The sequence below is a fragment of the Colius striatus genome, chromosome 2 (assembly GCF_028858725.1).
Source record: "Colius striatus isolate bColStr4 chromosome 2, bColStr4.1.hap1, whole genome shotgun sequence".
Lineage (NCBI taxonomy): Eukaryota > Metazoa > Chordata > Aves > Coliiformes > Coliidae > Colius > Colius striatus.
In genome coordinates, this window is record NC_084760.1 from 442,122 (window position 1) to 463,561 (window position 21,440).

At 39.8% G+C, this 21,440-nt stretch overlaps 1 protein-coding gene across 7 annotated transcripts in view; it reads left to right on the forward strand.

Moving 5' to 3' along the window:
* ATG5 (autophagy related 5) overlaps positions 1-20,449 on the forward strand; it is an 81,149-nt gene extending 60,700 nt beyond the window's left edge. For all 7 annotated transcript variants that reach the window (XM_061991188.1, XM_061991192.1, XM_061991191.1 and 4 more), the window contains one exon: positions 18,135-20,449. In XM_061991188.1, the coding sequence (XP_061847172.1) occupies positions 18,135-18,271 (137 nt within the window). In that variant the 3' untranslated portion in view covers positions 18,272-20,449. The remainder of the gene's footprint in view (positions 1-18,134) is intronic.
* The last annotated feature ends 991 nt before the right edge of the window (positions 20,450-21,440 follow it).

Sequence of the window (21,440 nt, forward strand, 5' to 3'; positions counted from 1 at the left end):
TATAAAAGTTGTCTTCTTTGACCTTTTTTTGATTATCTTCTAAGTTTTGGTCTTGTAAACTTGTATGTTTTGTCTTAATTTGCAATCTGTATTTATTCTGGTCAAGGCATTAAAATAACGTTGTAGTGAAACAGAATACGTTGTCAAAGGTATATTGGAAAATGATGGTAAGCTCTTTTCTGCATCTGGATTTTCAGACTTTATTCAGGGTTACTAAAGTTTACATCTACTTACTTTTTCTGAGCAAAGGAGAAAAAAAAAAGCAGTTATCAAAGATGCTTAGAGGTATGATACATATTGGTGAAGCAAGGGGCGGGGGGTTCTGCCTTTTTCACTCTTGTTTTCAAACAGTAATTTAGGTTTGTTCCAAGGCTGTGTTTTAACCTCCCCTTCAGTGAATTACTGCGTGAATGACATGAGCTGCATTTCTTTGTCAATGCAATGCAATATGGGCTTCTCTTTCTTTCGGCTTTTCTCCATCTGGTGAACTTTTTTTTTCCCCTTTTCCTCTATGGTTTTCTCCTTTCTAATGACTTTTCATTCAACTGGAAGCTTCATGGTAATTGCGGTGGTTGCTTGTCTGTGGCGACATCCGCAGCTGAGCTTTGTGCCGTGGGAACTCGGAGGATATATGATTTTCAGACTCAGCATTTGTAGCCATATATGTGAGCTCTTCCTGCTGCCACATACTTAGGGACCACCACAAGAAGTGGGAGGGAAGGGTTTCAAGAGCCACCCACAGCGTCTATATGCCTTTGCTTTAGGAAGCATGGATGTAATTAAGTGTCTCTTTTAACTGTGCTGAGAAATATTTCAATGAAAAAATGTATTTATGCGAATTGAATATAAATGTTGGTTACCAACTGTTGGAAACGTGATGTAAAGAACATTGTCAGAAGTAGGACAGGTTGAACAGTGACATTAAATTGTTGATAGTGAAGAATGGTCTGTGTAAAATATTGTGTCAGTATTGCTTAGGACTTTAACAGGCTGTGGTTGACTGTTTAGATACTGCGTTTTATTTAAATTAGCTTATGAAACTATTTGTTCAAGGCTTTTATTGTCTCCTGAAGTGCTCTAAAAATAAAATACGAACTTGAGCAGTTATTAGCCCAACCCATACTCGCCTGACTCTCCTCAAACTGGTCTTCTGTTCAATTATGTAGAGATTATGCTGCTTAACGAATGCTGTGCAGTGCTCACCTTTCTCATTAAACTGTTCATCAGAGGAAAACTAATGGATGAAAGTTACAGGCTTTTTGTCGTGGGTATTTTTAAACCAAAGGAAAGAGTGACTTCTACTTGGAGTCTGTCCCTTTGCCAGAACACACACTGAGCAGTTTATGCATTACAAGTAATGACCAGAAAGTGTGAAGAAAAGTAGTGCTTCGAATTAGAACAAGCACTAAGAAGATGGTGGTGTTCTTCAGACTTTTGGCAATTTCATTAATTACCCTGACTGTAAAGAATGTTCTGTTCCTCTAGAACAACAGGGAGAATGGCTATCTTTATTAGTAGCAAACATCTTTAAGAATAATAACAATGCTTTCAGAGAGGGTGCTCCTTTTTTAATCTTACAGCATTCCTGCTGCAGCACTGTACAGTACATTCTTCTGGAAGGCTAGATTAGAACTGATCTAATACAAGCAACCCTCTCTAGTTTTCTGTCTATGTGAGTATTTTAGACAGTAAGTGTGTTAAATCAGGTATTTTCTCTTTAGCCAAGTGGTTTTCTTTTTCCTTGGTGCCTTTTTAGCTGCTTCAAGGGCAGTGGTTGTGGTTTTGTGACAACAGAAATAGTAAGACCAAGTTATTACAGAAAGTGCATCACCTTGCATTTAATTTGTTTCAATTCTTTCTTTCTGTGCTCTGATCCTCCTGTGCTGATGTGAAGTTTGGGAAGCAGTGAAGTCCTATTTGCCATGTTTAAGAAATATTTAAAGTAATGTTCTCAAACACAAGCTAATCACAGTGATCACTTCCTCTGTGTTGCAGCCTCATGTAGTCCCTCTTCAAGACAAGTCATCATTATTATTTTTTTAGTTATTGCAATAATAAATTGTCATTTACAAGTTACACAGCAGCTCACAAATGAAAGACAGACTCCTCAGTCTGAAATTTTACTGTGGATAAGCCTATGCTGTGTATGAGCACACTGCTAATGTATTTCCATAATGATTGTTTACTTCGTCCAAAGGCTGCATGGAATGGAAATCGAACTTGCGAGTTCTGGGGTCGTATAGAAAATACTTAGCTCTCTGTTCACGGATTACTATTCATGACCTCCTGGAGTTACTGGGAATTCTTATTAGAAGATGGGCAATTTCATTCGTTTTTTAAAGTAAAACTGTGCACATTCTGCAGTTTCAGCATGTTAAACTGTGTTTAGTTCTCAGTTGTGATCGTATCCTGTTGGAGAGGGTGTACCTGGTTTTGTATTTGTTTCTCCCTACTTGATTGTTCTTAAATAAGACAAGCTGGTCATTTAAGTTTTGGGCAGTGTTTAATTATTTCTGATCTTGATGCCAGCATCGTGGAAGAGTGACATTTACTTTTGGGTTCCTTTTTTTAATTTCTGTTGTCATTTTTTTCATATGACTGGCTCTACAGCTGGTTCCTTTTCCCTGCATCGTGTTCGTTCAGTGCCTCTATTCTAGTCATGTGTAACTCTTGCTGTACTTTGCAGCTCTTCTAATACCTGCTTTTGCATTCTTTAAAATAGGTTCTTCTTCTTTGACTGAGCTTTCCATAATTTGTGTAACTATTTCTGTAGCTTTTCAAACTTTAGCTAATTTCCTAATAGAAATAGATCTGGGTCTTCAGGGAAGGAATTAGTCGTTGTAACTTCTGCTTTAATTCTTTGTTCTTGCTTTCCATCCCTTTGTCCTGTGTTGCTTCATGATCTATACTTCTACTTCAGTTTCCTTGAGTTTTCCAACAATTCTCTTGGAATTTGCTGGATATGAAAATCTCAAATATTTAGATAGCTAGGGACTGTGTCTGTCTATCAACATTCTTCTGTTTCCCAGTTTAGATCTCTTGGTTTTCAGACGTCTTCCAAGAAGACTGATGTCCTGGTTACTCAGGGAAGTCGAGAATAAAATTGTCCAGTGCTCACCTTTCTTTCACTATTTTACACTCTTGAAACTATACAAAGATCCTTTCCAGCCAACAATCCAAAGTCTTAGTTTTACTTCTCATAGCTTGTGCATTGTGTAGTTCTGAATCCAACAGATTCAGACTCGTGACAGATGTCTTTTTTTTATTGTAGCTTTAATATGAAACACCCATTCATGAGGCCTCCAGGATTAGAATCAGATTATTCTGATTATTCATGCTGCAACTTGTAAACTCATTGTCTGATCTTTTTTCCTATGCTTGTGGATGCCACTTGCACAGACAAAAGTTGTTCCTTTAATTGGACAGTTCTTGTGTGGTAAAGTGGAATTGTCAGCAGTAGTTCCAGTTCCAGAAAATTAGGCGGTCTTTTAAGCAACGTGAGTTATTGCTGTTTGAAGATGTAGTGTTTCATGGAGGAACAGGGTAAGACCAACCTCGATATTGTCTGTGGTATCTTAGACTGCACAGTTATAGTTCCTAAGCAGGTAAAGAGGTGGAAATGTTAAGACCATGTTGTTGCCTGAAAATATAGCACAAGATTCCGTAACTGTTGCAGTAAAACACATTACTTACAGATGTTCTTCCCAAAACTACTGAATAACAGAACTATTTATCTGTGCCTCAAGGAGAGAGCACCATGGCTATTTTTCTCTACTGTCTAGTAACCTCTTACTGAGATCAGGTAGAGCAGGCTGCCTGCTTACAGCAACAATATAGTTTGTGACAGATAAATAAAATCTTTGTCTATCTGTCGCACTGGAGAAGTCGCTGTATTCCCCTGTGTTCTGCATCTCGTGATGGGTGTTCCTGTTCCAGTTAAAGGGCCTTTGTTTCCAAAACTAGTGATATTAGTTCTGGACTTCAGGATTTATCAAGTTATAAAAAAGTGGATAATTTGTTTAGTAGATATTTATGAGGTTCCTGTAAAAGAACATCCTGATATTGTGAGCAGTTCGCTTGGAAATGGCGACTCATCTTACTGGGAGAAGGAGATGAACACAGTATGATTTTGCATTAACTACAGAGCAACAAATGCAAGAGGAAACAGTGTTGAGTTCATCAGAATGCTTTGAAGAGGCAAAGGGTTAAAATGATAGAAAACAGAGTTGTTCTGGGAGGGAGAGGGGAAGACTTCTTTCCTCTTCCACAGCAGAAATTTAAGACATTGTGCATAATGCAGAGATAAAATTTGTATCATGCAGAAGGAAACAGTTTTCTTCCACTGCTATCATGTCTAAACAATTCTGGATGCAATTTTAATTTGCCAGTGTTGTTGAAGTCTTCATAGAACTTGTTTTGATTTTTGTCTCATGCTTCCTTGAAGGCTCAAATGGTAAACATTTGTACATAATGACGCAAACAGTAGGCTATCAATCAGTCCCAGTTTTCACAGCATTGTTGTTCATTCAGAAGAGCTGTGTGAACTCACCTCTTTCTGCAGCAGTGTCCTTAGTTCTTTCAGAAATAAAACAAGGATCAAAAAGGACTTCCAGGATTTTTCTCTTAAGACTTGCTGTACTGGATGATTTTGTAAAATTAGAGCTCAGCTGTTTTCAATTAGCTCTCAGCTTTTTTTAATGTATATGGTATGAGAGACTACGTATTAATTGCTTTTTTTCTCTCTGTTTTCCAAGCATTGACTTCCAGTAAATTAGTCAAACACAAAACTGAATTTAGATTAGATACGCTGTGTTGGCTCCTAATTTTGATGTGACAAGTAGTGCAATTGAAGAGGGTAAATGCATGCAGTATGGATGTCTTTGGATTGATATGAAGTATAGTTGGGCTTGCTCTGAGGTCAGAATGAGCTGGACCTGGGGTTTACCATGAGAGCAGCACAGCAAGGGAAGGAGCAGCACAGCACCATCTTGGTCCTCGCAGTTGTGGTGATGAGCAAACTTCAGCAGCTTCTGCTCTGCATGTCTAGCTGTAAGTCTGACTGCTTTTGCTCTCTGCAGGCTGGCCTCTGCATTTCAGTGCTGTGCAGTTGTGCTGAAATACTTTTCCAGGCCATCTAAATTTAGAAATATAACAAGCCCTGGTCAGTTTTAGGCAGTTTTAGCCACACTTTCATCCCACATGGATATAACAGTATTGTGAAGGGTTAGAGGTTTTGTAATGATTAAAAGCTAGCCAGTGATATGAATACCAGTCCACTTTCTCCTCTACTGTGAGAGGCAGCTTGCAGGTCATAACTGAACTTCATAGAATCACAGAATGGTAGAGTTGGAAGGGACCTTTAGAGATCATCTAGTCCAACCAAACTTGCCAAAGCAGGTCACCTAAATCAGGTCACAGACCACTGCTTAAGCTATTTCACACTCTGAGTCCTTGACTCAATGGTCCTTTCTCCATGTTGGAGGAGGTCATCATGTTCATCTCCTTTCTGGTGTGAGTCATTATTTGTGCCTGTTGTCTTTTCCTAACCAGGCCATCTGTTTGGATTATCCTTCTGCATCTGCCTTTCATCTGTCTGACTTGGAACGTTTTCATTCTTACTGTTTCACACCCACACACACCTACCTGCCCCGGCTGATGCTTTTTTTTTCAAGTTGAAGGATTTTTTTCTGTGTTAAAATTGCAAGCCTTTTGATTTAGTAGTTCTTTTTGATCAAAAAGGGTGGAAGTCTGGAGGTTGACTTGACATTACAGAATTAACAGTCACGACTACAGAATTAGTTAATGTACAATTAATTTGTTACAGCTACACAGAAAGGTGCAAATAGTCTGAGAGTTAATAGCATGGCGCTTTGCTGTTTATGGCCTCTTGTTAGCAGTCTTCATTTCTAAACAAGATCTTTGTATGTTCAGAGAAGGCTTCTGCATATGCAGAATGTTCTGGCTTGCTTGTCCTCAAAGGAAAAGAAAAAAAGCCACGTTGGGGATCTGGAGTTTGTTTCTGCATTGAATGTCTCGGGAAACAGAAAGCATAACTTCATTTTGAGAGATGCTCCAACTCTGCCTCTGGGAGCTACACAAGGATTATGTGTTTGGTGGCTTGTGAGCCCTCTGCCCCATTCCTAGTGACAAATGGGATGAAATTTAATAAGTCCAAATGCTGAACTCTGCACTTAGAATGTAGCAAGGCTGGGCACAAGTATAAATTGGGAGGGAAGCGGCTGTTGAGCAGCCCAGCAGAAAGGGATCTGAGGGTGCTGGTTGACAAGCAGGATCAATAGCAGTCAGCAGTGTGCCCTGGCAGCCAAGAGGGCAAACCACATCTGGAGTGCATCAAACACAGTATAACAGTCAAAAGAGGTGACTGTCCTGCTGTATTCACCACTGGCGCTGCCTCACCTTCAGTGCTGTGTGCAGTTTTGGGCCCCACAATTTAAGAAGGATGTGAAGGTCTTTGATTGCATCCAGAGAAGGGCAACAAAGCTGGTGAAAGGGCTGGAAGGAATGTCCTGTGAGGAGAGACTGAGGGCTTTGGGCTTGTCTTGTTTGGAGAAAAGGAGGCTGAGGGGTGATTCCATTGCTCTCTGCAGCTTCCTGAGAGCAATGAAGGTGCTGAGCCCTCCTCCCTGTTACCCAGTGTCAGGACACATGGAGATGGGTCAAAGCTGCACCAGGGGAAGTTTGGACTGGACTTTAGGAAGCATTTCTTCACTGAGAAGGTGGTCAAACATTGTTAACAGGCTTCCTTGAGTGGCAGTCTATGCCGCAGCCTGTCAGTGTTTGAGGCGTTTGGACCATGCGCTTCTCAGGATGATTTAACTTTTGGTCAGCCCTGAACCGGGCAGACATTGGGGCGAGATGGTCGTTGTAGGTCTGTTCCAAATGAACTTTCTGTTCCAGTTTAGTCTTTCCTCTTCCATCCAGCAACCTTCCCAGTATCACAGGAGTAATGTGTTTTTTACTTTGTGACTAGGAGTGGTTTCTAGGCAGACACATTCATGCACATTCAGAAGGGTGGAATGTAGGAAGAGGTACACCAAATAGGGAAATAATCCTGTTCCTCGAGCAGGCCTTTGGAAGTTTGTTCAGTTTCAGCTGAATTTGTTCTGTCAGCTACCCAACAAGTTTTATTGGTATCAGACTCCAAATTCTCTTTAAATTTGTGAGAAGGCCAGTGACTTTATTCAGGCACAACAAAGTTCTGTAAGTCTATTATTAACAGTAGTAGTACGAAAGGCAGAAAGTAAAATCCTCCCCAGAGCAAAATGACTTTTTCAAAATTGAGATTATTCTGTAAGTCACAAGCCAACACTCCTACAAACCCCTGCAAGAGAGGCAGGAGTTTTCATCCTAGAGCAGTCTGCTTCATAGTGCGCAGTAGAGCATCTGCATCCTACCCCCAAATTCCTGATGGATTGCTGTGGATCTGAAGATCTAGTCAGTCAAGAAAAGACTGTGGAAAATTGCTGGAGATTGGGCAAGTTTTCTGTCAGTAATATGCCATGCATACTAGTCTTGGGAAAACTGTTGGAATCAAAGCATCTTGACAAAATGTTTTGGTTGTGGAGGATTTTCAGTTTAAAAATAGATATTTTTGTGTATGTTTGGAGGAGATTTCAGGTTCTTTATGCACTATACAGGTATCACACACAGAATTTATCGTTTTGACAGAAGATGAATGAAGAAGGGCAAAAAGGAAGGAGGAATTAGAGGCACAGAGAGGGGTATGGAGCTTGCATTTCTAGTTATACTAAGGTCAGTAGCAGAGTTGAGAACTGGATATTTTTGAATCATGATCTCACCTCAAGGAGATCAGAGGTCACTCAGTATGACTGAGACATCAAACACTTCACAGAATAACAAAACAAAACAAACTTTTCTTCTAATTTCTCATGTATCCTTGCTCACAGAAAGAAATATGTCAGCAACAGCTAAACTACACAAAGTATATAGACTTACAGGACCTTTCGTACCATTAGTTTCATAGAAAACGTGTGATTGCTCCAAAATTCCTTTTTTTCAGTAGAGGTCATCATCCTGTTAACATTCATATGTTTTATAATCACTGACACCCCTAGTGTCAGTGGTCCGAGTGTAACTGGCCGTTTTAGTGGGTCCACCAAAGCTTTCAAGAGACAGCAGTAAACCTCTGTGATAATCATAGAGTCATTTGGTTTGAAAAGATGTTTAAGATCACCAAGTCCAACCACTGACCTCACACTGCCAAGCCCACCACTAAACCACGTCCCTCGGCACCTCACTTGCACCATGAAGTTTTCAACCAGGACACTGCAATGCACAGCCTGATTTAGACATTTTGGTGTCAGTGTCTTTATTTACACTAGTAAATGTTAAGTGAGTTAGAAGATGTGTCCTTTGTGCTGCGTGACTATTAGTTCCCTGGCACCGTTTTGGCCTAGGCTAATTAATGTGAGCAGTGTTCATGGATGAACAGTCTGGTGGCTGTTCTCAGTGAGCAATATGGTGGGGAGATAACTTATCTGAATAGGCATGTTCTCTGGCATTTGCCCTGAAGTCCGGAGAGTGGATTCTGGTCCATTTTATTTGCTACACCAGTATCTCAAATCATGTGAATGTCCTGTTTCTGTAGAGGAGAGGCTGAGTAAAATTATTCCCATCTTCCTTACTTCTGTCTTTCAGTCTTTTTCTGTTCTGCCTCGATGAGTATAGGTATAGCGTGGTTTTCCCAGGAGATAAACATCTTACAGGATGCAAACGAGGAGAACCTAAAAAACTAAAGGACCTACAAAAATAACTAGGAGAAAACCAGCAGCCTTACCAATAGTGTAAAGAAGAGCAATCCACTAATAAAGATGACTCACTGTGTCATACTTTAAGGTTTCGGCAGCACTTGTTAGTAGTACTTAGTTGTCTCCTTCTTGAATACCTCACTTTTAATCAGAGACTTTGATAACTTCACATTCAGTGAGTAAATTGTACTTTCTGTCTTATTTGACACCTCTAGCGACTTGGAGAATATTTGTAAAGAAAATAGAGCTGAGACTTTTCTTTATGTCAAAGCCAAAGTCCTACTGCAGTGGCTTGGCTTGTGCACAGATATGCTGTAGTCATTGGAGATCTGAATGCCTGTTGTGCTCCTGGCCCTTCTTCCATCTGTTGGTGTCCTCAGCACACTTATGATGGCAAAACACTGTGGTTCTACACTTGAAGCTTCACAAAGTCCAGTGTCCTAATGCAAGCTTATTCACTGGTAATTTAAGCAAAGAAGCCAAATGTGTGGACCGGATAAACAAATAGACGCCATTCTGCCACTTGAGATGTTGGAGGTCGGTATCCTCTGACGGAAGAGGGGTTGCAAAGCCAATTCTCCTTTAAATCGCAAACTAATGCAGCAAAATTAGTCACAACTCATTTTGTAGCTGTGTACATGCAATGTTTTGTCCATGTAGTTAGTGATCCCCGGCAATATGGCTCAGTAATTAACGATGCTACCTAAGCAGATTCTGTTTGCACGTGCTGTATGTATGTGTTACCAGTTTTTTGGATCAACTTTCCTGCACTAGTAAGTGCAGTTACTAGTCAAACTCTCACTGAAAATAAAGATTATATGATAATCTCCTTTGAAGCCAGCCCTCTGCATAATTTTGACTGGAATAACTTTTGATAAACATTCACTTCCAGCCTTAACAGGTAGCTGTTTGGGGGATGGTCATGGTTTGGCTCTTTTTAAGTTACCATTCAGGGTAAACATCCCTTCAGGTATTCCTTTACTCTTTTATACGCGCTTTCCTGACATTTTCAAGGCTAAATTCTTCAATGTTGCTGTAGTAGAGGTCTCAAAATACTTTAATCTGCTGGCTGTTCAAAAGAGCCTACAGTAGGCGTATGGAAAAAGATATTTCATATGTGCAAATCCTACTGCCTGCTCGTTAGAGAATTTATTTTTCAATGGGTAAGGGCCCGGAAGAAGCTAATGTAAGTATTTTAGCAAGGGTTTGTATTTCTCTGATAAACAGCACTCCCCTTCTGTTTGTGATCACAGGATGAAAGCTCTCTAAGCTTGTATATGTACATTTTTACTGCTACATCATGTAGCGTGCTCTTAAGATTGAGATCTCATTCCCCAGGAAGCATTTCTGTCTAAGATTAATTGCCCTTTTAAAATCAGTGTTTGATGTATTCCTTTGGCTATATCCTGACTCACTTTAACCCTCTTTGACCTGACCCCACTGACTATTACCGCCGTGGCTGAAGCAGAAATCCTTCAGCTTGATGTATGCAGTACAGACTTGAGCCTGTGGTTTTTCACATCTATGGATTCAATTAGCCAAGTTTTTACTGATCAGCTTGGCAGAGGTTGAAGAATTTGTCAGACAGGGAACAAAACTGTCCATACTTTGGGGTTAATTGAATAGCTCATCCCCGTTTCATGTATTTGCTTGTGAAGTTGTTTGCTTTGTTAAATGTCGTAATAATACTGCTGGAATTAGCATTCTAAAAGAGGCAACAGCCATTTATTTTTCTCTAGTTAGATGTTGGAAAGTACAAAACATGCAATAGCAACCATCAAGCCTTTGATCTGTGTATGTCGTGTACCGCTTCTCAGGCGAAGGTTTTCAACCTGTAATTATGTCCCAGTGTCTACCTTTGAATTTGATTTATTAAGCTGGGCAGATAAACTAACAATTAGCATTTTGGCTTGATGAAAACAAGAAATCGTGCTGGTCTTTGCTGTATTGCTGATGACTTTGCAGCAACAGCAACCCTTCTTTGGTTTGCCTGCTGGGACTAGTTCATCATTTAATTAGATGAAAAGTTCATTAGAAAGGATGATTGTCCATTAGAATCATATTTGCAGGCATGATGTGAGTTATAGTAACTTGAAAATTAAATAGAAGAGGTTGAAAGTTCAAGAATGCCATTAAAATCCGTTAAAGGTGTGTGAATGTGCGTATACGTAGGAAATACAGAGTATGATTGTATAGAGAGTTTGCTGTTTAATTGTTTGGTATAACAGTGTTGTGAAAACTGACATCTCACAAACTATTGGCAACAAGAAGTCTTTTACAGCAAATTGGTTTGCTTTATACCATGTTTATAGAGAAAAATCTTTATCAAATGTTTTTTGGGTGGGTTTTTTTCCTAGCTCTATATAGAGATAACCTTAGTTTCTGAGGCTCAGCTGTACATGGTTTAGAGGGAAGGGAAACCTCAAATCTAAATAAGGGCAGGGTGCACGAAGGAGTTAACTTATTGCAAGACAAAATGCCTGCTTTTAAAAAGCTACACAACTCCTAAAAGTGATTTAGCTCTCCCTCAACGATGGAAAGCGTATTGTGGATGAGTTGGGCTCAATTTGTCATGCATTCAAGTACTTATCTTTTAATGCACACCTTGCCTTTTCCTTGTATATATAAAATGTGTTGTGTGCTTGCACGTTACACAGAACAGCAGCATGATCTGTGCTGAACTTTGCTCACACATCCACAGCAAAACTCAGATGTATTGCAGAAAATTGCTTTGCAAGCTTCAATTGCTAACTCTATTCTTCTACAAACTAGCACAATGTTACTGCCAGTTTAAAACACTGATCCTAAGGAAGAAGGGTTATAAGAGAATTTGCCTGGGAGTTTCGTCATATACAATTTCTCTTTTTTCCTGCCTGAAGAGAGCTGTTTGATGGGGAGCATCTCAGGCTTAGTCACTGTAAGGTAAAACCTTTAAACTACCAAACTGTTGGATGTTTAAGAAAAGTATTTTAGAGTTCTGTCATAAATTAGTTTGGAACTTATTACAACCTCATCTAAAAGTTTATATTAAATCTATGAGAATAAAAATGTTAAAAACCAAAACAACAAAGGTTAGTTAAATAAAGCTTTCATTTCCATCCTCTGTCTCCTCGTCCATTGAGCTGCATAAACTCTTTCACAGAAGCAGTTATCTTAGATGGCATTGCTGTCAGTGTGAACTGTTTGGGACCTCACAGAGAATTGTTAGAAATAGTCTGCTCGGGCCATCTGCACTTGCTGGTGTTTGAGGCCAAATGCAGTTTCTCTTAAGAACTTTTTCAGTGAAATGGAAAAAAAGTTTCCAGTTTGTTTACATACTGCTGCTCCAAAGTGTAATAAACTTGTGCTTGTGGTGATTAGTTCAAGCCACGTGTTTTATTATGTTTCAGAAACCAGACTAATCTAACCTGAGGATAGAGTTGAGGTAGATGATGACAGGAAGTAATCATAGAATCGTTTCAGTTGGAAAAGACCTTAAAGGTCATCGAGTCCAGCCACTGAGAGTGGAACCATTGCATGGACAAGAAAATGATGAATAGGGGTGATGCCAAGTATTTGATTTCATCTCACTAATTAATGATACTTAATGTAGATGATAAAGTTACATATTCATCTGCTTTCATTTTGGGGATAGAGAAAGCTAGGACTATGCTGGAGTATAATCCAGGGAATCTAATCATACTAAGAACTGTGACAGAGAAACCTTTTTCTTCTCCTGTAAGACACAAATATCTAAACTCAAATAGATGTTAATGCCATGAAAAGATCAAGTAGAGCTCATCCAACTGGCCTGTGTCAAAACCATGTAAAGAAATACATCAGTAATTAAAGCTAAATCAGTGGATATGGATTTCATGGCAGTGTCACAGTAGAGTTTGCCTGGCTTTGTAGGCTGATCAGGGTCTAGTTCTGTCCTTGCATTTTGGACTAAGAAGCAGTAAGCAGTTTAAATGAGGGGCTCTGGTAAGAGGGGCGTCAAAGCACTGTAAGGTTGAAATTGAGACACTTAATGTGAATGGCAGAACACTCCAGGATGCAGAGACTGATGTTTTGAACTGGTGTTTTGGAAAACAGTTTTTTAGAAATCAGTCAAAATAAGTCAAAAAATGAGTCAAAAAAAGATAGGTTTTAAACACTCTTGTCCCCTTATCAGTAAGGAGTCATTCAGTAAACCTGTGAAAAATTCACATGCCCTTTAAAAGAGATCTTTAAGCAAAACACGAAGCTGTGGATTGTATTTACCACTAGTTATCTTTGAGGCCAGGGACTTGCCATATTTAAAAGCTCACTAGGATATATGTGTAGATATCAAGAATATTCAGACCTGAGAACAAATATTGAGGAAAACCATGACCTTCTGTTTGAGCAACGGAACTCGCACTACTGCCAGTGGTTAATACGAGAGATGTGTTCTTGCTGCTGCCAGTTAACCAGATCTAGCTGGTTATTTACATTTATATTGGGCAGTTGGATTATATCCAGGAACTGAAATTCTTATTCTCCAAACCACATCTTGTGTTTGGAACAAAATCTATTCCAGATACAGGATCACTTTGAGAAAAAAAGGCTTGTTCTGAATGATGCATTGACCATATATTTCTGTGTGCAAGTTCTTCAGCTGAAATCAGCATCAGTGACTTTCCCCAGGGCTTGGGGGGGAAAGTAGGCAGGAAGGAAAAGTCAATCTTGTGCTTTCATGTCACATGTCAGCTTCTAAATTTGAGGTCAGAGGAACCTTTTGTTGTGGCATGGCTATTTCAGAGTCGGTTTTGAGGAAGTTTTTGTATGTTCTTGCTTTTGGTCAGAGGCTGCTGAACAGTGTGTCTTGCTGATTGTGGTCCAATATATCATCAAGTTTTTACACTGAGAAGTTAGGGAACACCTAAACATTTTCAATATTAAACTCACTCAAAAAAATGCATATTTTAACACTTTCAAACGTACATCAGCTAAACTGCTCTGACAGGTGGTTGCTAGAGGACACAAATCAGAAGGGAGGTGTCTCATCTCACTAAAGAATTTTAAGTGGTGTATCACAGATGTAGTCTGGCTGGAGAAGCTGATCCTGTGTAGGTGAAAGGGAACATGCAGCTGCGGCATTAGTGAGCGTTGTGTGAATCAGTGAAAAATAGCTGAAATGCGTACCTGTACCAGAAGTAGTGCCCTGTCGCTGTACTGCTCTGAGGCCATTAAACCTATTGCAGAAGCAATCTTTTCCCTCCATCTGTAATTCTTTCTACATTGAAAAAAGGATAATTCAGTAGAAAAATGTACTTAAGTAGTGTTAGGAGTACATGTAACAATCCAAACTGATGATGAGTAAGCTGATTAAATTATTTGGGTTTTTTAAATTATTATTTATTACTTTGCAAGCAATAAATTATATAGCGAAAGGACACAGAAAATCTTACCATGTGATACCATGACATCACACATCTATCTTTTCTGAAGACTGCAGGTTTTCTCTTGTTTTTTCTCTATGTCTCACTGATTCTTGAACACTGAGGATATTTAGAGGAAGCTTGGGATTGGAAACAGCAAATGTTGTAGTAGTTAGGGCATCCTCCTTAAAGAAGGGAGAATGGACTCGAGTTGCCTCAGGTTGAGGAGTGCTTTGAGCAGCTGCCCCAAGGACTCAGCTGAGATGCAACAGCCACTGTCTCTTGCCTCCTCCCAGCAGATGCCTGTCTGCAAAAGAGAGTGCTTTCCCAATACTTCCTTTGGCTGGATCGAGGCGTTTTCCTGATCAGGAACACTGAGGCACCTCATAGATGACAGAGCAGCAGACCTTTCCCAAACCTTTCACTTCAGAGCTGCCGCTTTCTCTCTTTTTCTTTCTTTGTTTTTATGTTGGAAGACTTGTGACTTGACATGGTGTGATTCATTAGCCCAGGTCAGGTACCTACCTACTTCAAGTGTTGCAGCCTTTGAGTTAGTGTCTAAATTAAATGATCTGCAATACCTCAAACACGTCTTAATACACAGCATGTGAGCGCTGTTATCTGCCTTCTGGAGATGGAGTTATAATCTGTGCTTATCACTTGGTACCAGTGACTTTCGGGGACTGGAATGCCTTCTGTGTTCATGGATTTCCCCAAGGAAAGCAAAGAAAAAGCATTTAATCCTGGGACCATCACTCTGACAGGAGATAACCAGTTGGGTTTGAGAGGGTTTTTCTTGTAAATGCCAAAATGGTATCATTTGTGCATTGTTTCAGCTATTCAAAAGTACTCTGATTTTAAGGGACTAGTCAGTGTGTACACACGTAAACATTTCCTGTGAAACATCTTGCTAAGCTTTTATAATATTTCTACTTTATCTTCTTCCCGAGATTAGCTTGAAAGAAAGCAAAAGAGACCCTCTTTAACCGTGCCATGGTTAACGTGTGTAACCAGCTCTGTTGTGATTTTAGAAGGGAAAAAAGAAGTCAGTGAGGTGACTGGAAAATCTGAACTCCTGGGTTTTGAGGAAGTCTTGGGGTTTTTACGACATTGCTGAATATTGTAAAATAAGTGTTGACAGTAACAGTATCAGGTCTGGACCCCATATGCCACCAATGAGGAGAGTTATTTGGCCTAATTTTTACAGGCCTTGTCCAGTGACATAGAATGGCATGAATCTTCTTTGTAATTAAGTCACTTAAATCTTATACCACTCATTTAAGTACATGTTGTGTTTGGCAACTTGTACATTTTTACAGAGGCGTTTTGTCAGTCTCAAAAAGACTTTATCATAGAATAAGGGGTGGGGGAGAAGAGAATAAATAGCACTTGGTGTGTCCAGATCCAGCGCTCAGATGACAGTGGTAACAGTGGATGTGAATCAGGCAGCTGATGTGGAAAAAAGAATGTTTTACAGTATTTTTTCTTTTTTAGTGTATTTGCTGTTTACTTTTTGCTGTGGAAAGCGGAGCAGCCATCAATAGGAGAGAGACTCTATACCTGGTTCAAAATGGGGAAACTATAAAAACATGAAACTGGAGGAAAGCCTGGGTAGATGTGACTTAAGCAAGAGTTTATGGTTCTTAGTAACAAAAGGAGGGAAGAATGCTAAAGTAAAAACAATGGATTTTGTGAAAGAAGGCTGCAGTAAATACAGAATTGGTAGATAAGATCTCTTTAGGCATGCCTCAAGGGGAACAGGAATTAAGGAGAGGTGATGCTTTGTCAGAGCTAATGCTAAAACACAAACAATGCTAATGCAGAGATTTAGGCTTTAATTAAACTGTAAATTCTCCATTGGCCTCTGAGACTTTCTCAGTTGGCTGAGGAAATAGAACAAAAGATCAATATGAGAAAGGGACAGAGCTGGGTAGGGAGCAGGGAATGGGGATGCACAGGTTGACTGCATATCCTGCACGTCGGTTTTTTAAGCAAGAAGCATCAAGTTAGTACCCATGGCACACACACATCCAGAAATTTCTGTCACTCAGTAAATGCAGAGCCAGAGGAAGTGTTCATCACTTGTAAGCCTTTCCACCAGTCGCAAGGAAATGACACTGAGGTTCTAAAGCTATTAGTGCACGTTTTTGGTGCAAGTTTTTGCTAAGAAGAGTCAGGTATGTATAGGTGGCTGGCACAGTACTGATGCCAAAAAAGCGTTTGTCCGTGTGTGCAAGTTAGTTGTTTCTGAAAACTAAGTGGCATTGGGCAGTCACCAACTCTGTGGCCAATTTATGGAATACCATCGGTAGATTTTAGTGTGTTCAGATGTTCCGTCACCCTCTCAGTGTAAAAACTTGGTTTCTGAGATCTTTTCTGTTGGAGTTTATGGTCTTGACATTCTGACTTGTGATGTTTCAACCTGGTTAATACCTGCTTTGGTTGGAAATACTAGTTTGTTTTTTTAAAGGATGCGCTGCATTCTTCTGACCTGTCTGCAACAAAACCAGCAACCAGCAATTGTCTGTCCTTAATTTAGTGTGAAAACATGTACGATGTGCTGTTTAGAGAATCAAGCTTTATATAGTCAATCAACGGTTTGTAAAGAGCGTAGGTACCCATATGTAGGTAACATGTAACTAATATATAATGCTTTGATAGGCAAACATAACTGTCTGCTTCTGCAGGAAGAATTATTGCTAGCATAAAGTCAATAGCTCATCCAAGGATGATTCTTCCTCGTCTAATTTAGCCTTTGCTGGCATGGATACCCTGTTATAATACGATCTTCTTCAAACAGCTGTCAAATCATTTTGATTATCAAACAAATAAGATTTATTGATGTTATAAAATGTGAATTATGCTACGGCTAGGGTAGCTGAATGAAAGAGCCTGTAGTGGTGTCTTCTCTTCTTGGTTCTGCTCTCTTCCATGCAACTCTGGGCGAGCTTGGTGGTTCGTTCTGTGATACAGTCAGTTGAGGGGGGCATGAAATGCCAATTAGAGAAGACAGTAATATTTTGAGCACTGAATGTGGATTTCACTGTGGTAGGTCCATGTGAGATGCCAGACTATAGCATAAAAACAGTAAAAGGTCACCGCCTGCTTTTTTTTCCCCCCCCCAGCCATTATTCAGAGCATATTTCAGATGCTCTTCTCATCTCAAGGCTCTGAAATAAATCTTCTCTTTGGTTTGGGGTTTTTTTTTTGGTTCATTTCATGACAGTTATGTCGGTTGCCTTAACTGGTTCCCATCATTTGAATCAAAGGATCAAAGTATTTGCATCCTCCGGGACAAGTATAAATAAAAAGAGTTGAAATATTCTTAGAAAATATTCTCATCATACTGGGAATCATTTGCTAACTTTGCTTTTCCAAGAGATGAAACTGAGAAAAAGCTGGTGCCAGCTCAGCCTTCGGAGTAACTCTGAAATATTGCTGGAGACCGAAATGATTTCTTAGCAAAACGAAATCACTTCGTGAGTGTTACATGTGTGACATTTTACAGGTAGCCCAGCTCTTCCAGGAGATCACAGTGTCAAGAATACAACTTGATTAGTACCTTTTAGGAAGCTCCACATCTGTACAATGATCTGTGTAAAATCCGTACGTCCTGTAGCTGGGCACGATGGATATGCCTTAACTGCATCGACGCCAGGCTGTGACCACTGCGGGGAAGAAAATCCTTGTAACTAATAAAGAAGAGTAGCACTTCCATTCAGTTTCATTTTAACACCATTTTTTTTCTTGGAATTAATTTCACTGAAAGTTTCTGTTTGAGATGATAGAAATCTCAGCTTTCTCCATACCAACATTTCCTGCTTTTTGTTCTGTTAAATGTTAAACTCCATAACACCAATTAAATCTGCCATAAATTAAGTGTAAGTAAATGTTTAATCTTTCTGTGAACTTTGAATGCTGTACTAGTGGTTTCTTGGTTGTTTCTTTTTTTTATTTGAATTAGATGGAGAGCAGAAGACTCAAGTGATGATTCATGGAATTGAGCCAATGCTGGAAACACCCATACAGTGGCTAAGCGAACATATGAGCTATCCAGATAATTTTCTCCACATTACTATCATTCCTCGACCTACTGATTGAAACTCGGCTGTATTGGTATGAGGATTGTTCTTGAGCTGGGATTATAAGGGCACGTCAGCTTCTTGCTTCTGTCGTTTTGACAGAGACAACCTGACCAGAAAAAAAAGCAACAAAAAACCGAAAGAAACCAAGCAAGAAGTCCTCACTGCTGCAAGCCAAACAGGAAGGGAGATCCTGTCGTCAGATAAGGGCAATTGGGCTGATCTTATTTTGCATCACCGCTGCTTTTCTCCACCGCTGTAATTAAATCAGTTGCGATATGAAAGAATTTACAGGACCTCTGCGAGTCTGCTGTTTTCTTGTAAAATATTATGAAGCTGAAACCGTCAGCCGAAGAGCAAATGGAAAGAGCCACTTGATTGTACTTCTGATTAACAAATAAACAGGGTTGTTTCCTAAAGCGGTAGCGTTTCAGCTTTGAGAGTGGAAACATTGGTTTAATTTTCTAGAAAGTTAGACACTGAGAGATTCAGTTACCAATAGCTTTTTGTAAAAGATCAAATTACTGTAAACCCATCTTTCCTTAATGAGAAGTTCATGTTTACAGTATGCGTATTGGTATGCAAATGATCTTTTAACTTTGATAACAAGCAGTGAGAGATTTTAAACGAAATCCCAACCCCGTGAGCATGTTTTGTCATTTGAAAACATGCACGACTCAGTAATTCACAAATACTCTTGATTTGTATGCTGTCACTGAATACTGCGGTATGTTTATTATTCAGACCGGTTTCCTTGGGCAAGCAGCGCCTCGGGATGTGCCGTGGCATTTCTTTGTGCTCATCCAAATTTTCTTTCTGTAAGAATATTTTCTTAATTTAGTTTAAGAAGTTTTAAAATAAAATAAACGGATGTTGCAAGCGATTGTATCCTGCTGCTTATTCCCATGGACTCGGAAACAGTTAAATCGTGGAATGATGAACAGATGCATTGCTTTTCAATAACTCTGGGTTTCGGAAAGCTGAGGCTTTTCCAAAGCTAATGCTTCCTTACATCTGAGTTTAGTTTTCTGCTGTGGTCCCAGAGCGATCCGTCTGAAAATTGGAAGCTTCTAATCTCATTGCACAGATATTTCCTTAGTTTAGCAGATGTATTTTTAGACTTCTAAATGTTTGTTACCATCGCAGCTGCTACTAGGACTCTGCTGTTTTCCGTGTAACGCCGAATCCATCAAGCTCTGCTGTATTGCTCTGTCTGCAGTTTGTGGCCGTTTGTGACACGGGGCTCTGTTCGTGGTAGTCAAATATGTCAAATATTATCAAATGTAAAGAAAGCATGACATTTTTCTTTCCAAAGTAGTAACTGTTGAAACTCCTGCTCCAAGTCTTTGCTTGAGCATGTTGCGGTAGCTCCCGGTGCTATCCCTGTCCCTTTCCTGCTCCCTTTGTGGTAGGGTGCTTAACTGCATCTGAAAAAGAAGAAAATGAAAATCAATCCGGCAAACACGAACCTCTGTAAGTAGTAAGAGGGGATGGATCTCCTGGTGTGAGGACAAAACCGAGGCTAGAAAAAGCCCTGAGGACGGACAAGCAAAGTCAAAGGCAGATGTAAGTGAGGAAATGTGAAGGAAGTGGGAAGGACAAGGTAATAATGAAATAAACCTCTGCTGCATTCTGCAGATCACGAAGAGTTTCTGAAACGAAACAAGCCTTGCTGATGTGTGTTTGTGCAGAATTGAAATACAATATTCTTATAGTGGGATGATTTGGTTGAGTTATTCTAATTTCCAGTTCTGTTTGGAATTTCTGTTACAGTGTTGGATTGGCATTTATAAACTTCCTTAGGCAGACACATCTAAATATTCTGGAGGAGTTCAAAGTCCTGCCAATGGATAAAGCAAATATTTTGTAGAGTCTTCATATTAAAATGAGGAAGAAACATCTTTTGAAGGGACGATTTTTGCATTAATCAGGGTAAGAGGCTGTATGTTCTAAAAAACATAAAGGTGGTGTTTCCTTTGTTCTAAGGTAAGCTGGGGTAAATCGCTGCCTGTTTCAATGTATTCTACACCAGCGTTTTAAGTATACTGTGTTCTCCTGCCTGTATTTGCAGGTAAATCCAGCTTTTAAGGCCAAGCATGGAACAAAGGAATAGCTTGGCTTTAAATTACACTGTTTCCTCTTAATTTAACTATTTAACATTTATTTTAAAATGAAATAAAGTTCGAGTCTGCCTTTATTTCTGGTTAAATAAGGGTCTTTGTTGTGGAGCGACAAAAACATTTAATTAATTAATAAGTGGGACCTTCTCAAAGAGCTGGTTGGGTGATGTATCTAAACAGAAGCACATCATCACAGAAATGAAGCGGTGATTTAAGTCACATTTTTGTAGTTTCTTTTACTTGTTGTGTGAATAACAGTGGCAACAGAAGGTGTGTTGTGGGTTAATTAAATCCTTCACTTTGAAATGCTGTAACTTCTGGAAATAAAATATTTGGTCTTTGTGGGTCACAATCTAACAGTGCTCACTAAACTTCAGTGATAGGAAAAGATCCAAGTACGTGCAGGCACACTCCTCTGCATTTAGAATTTAAGGGTATCTGGTGAGCAAGTTAAATCCTTGTTTAAAAAAGAGCAAAATGCAGAGCTTGTTGCTGTCTTCACTGTATTTCATGTTGTTTGGCAGTAGCTGCCTCCTTTTTTTGGATGCTCAGTGAAAAGAGTGAGTTTTCTATTTATTTCTTTGGTGCCACTGGCTGTGTCCCAGCCCGCTGTCAGTCAGCACACAATGCCTTTTCATTAAGTGCTAGAAATATGTCACTAGAGTTTTGAATTAATTTCCATTCTTTCTTGGGGGCAGGAGGGAGGGAGCATCCTACATGAAATAAATGCTTGCTAGTAAAAAGCCAGGTGATGTTGCTGCACCAGGGAAGAACATTAAACTGGACAGCTGAGGGCTTGGTAACTTTGACAAATGGAGAATGGGAAAAGATGTGGAACTGAAGAGAGAGAGTGGGCACAGTGACTTAAGGAGAAGGATTGCTGCTGGGGTATGAGTAGAGCTTGTACAAAGCTGTGTTGCACTGCTGAAGCACCTGCAACCCTCTGTTCCCCTTAGATACTGAAAAGTTAGGAAAAGGGGGATGTTTTCCTGCAGGGGCAGCGGTTCTCACGTGGGCTGTTGTGGGAGGGTCTGCACACCACTGTGCAGAGAGGACAGATTCAGGCTG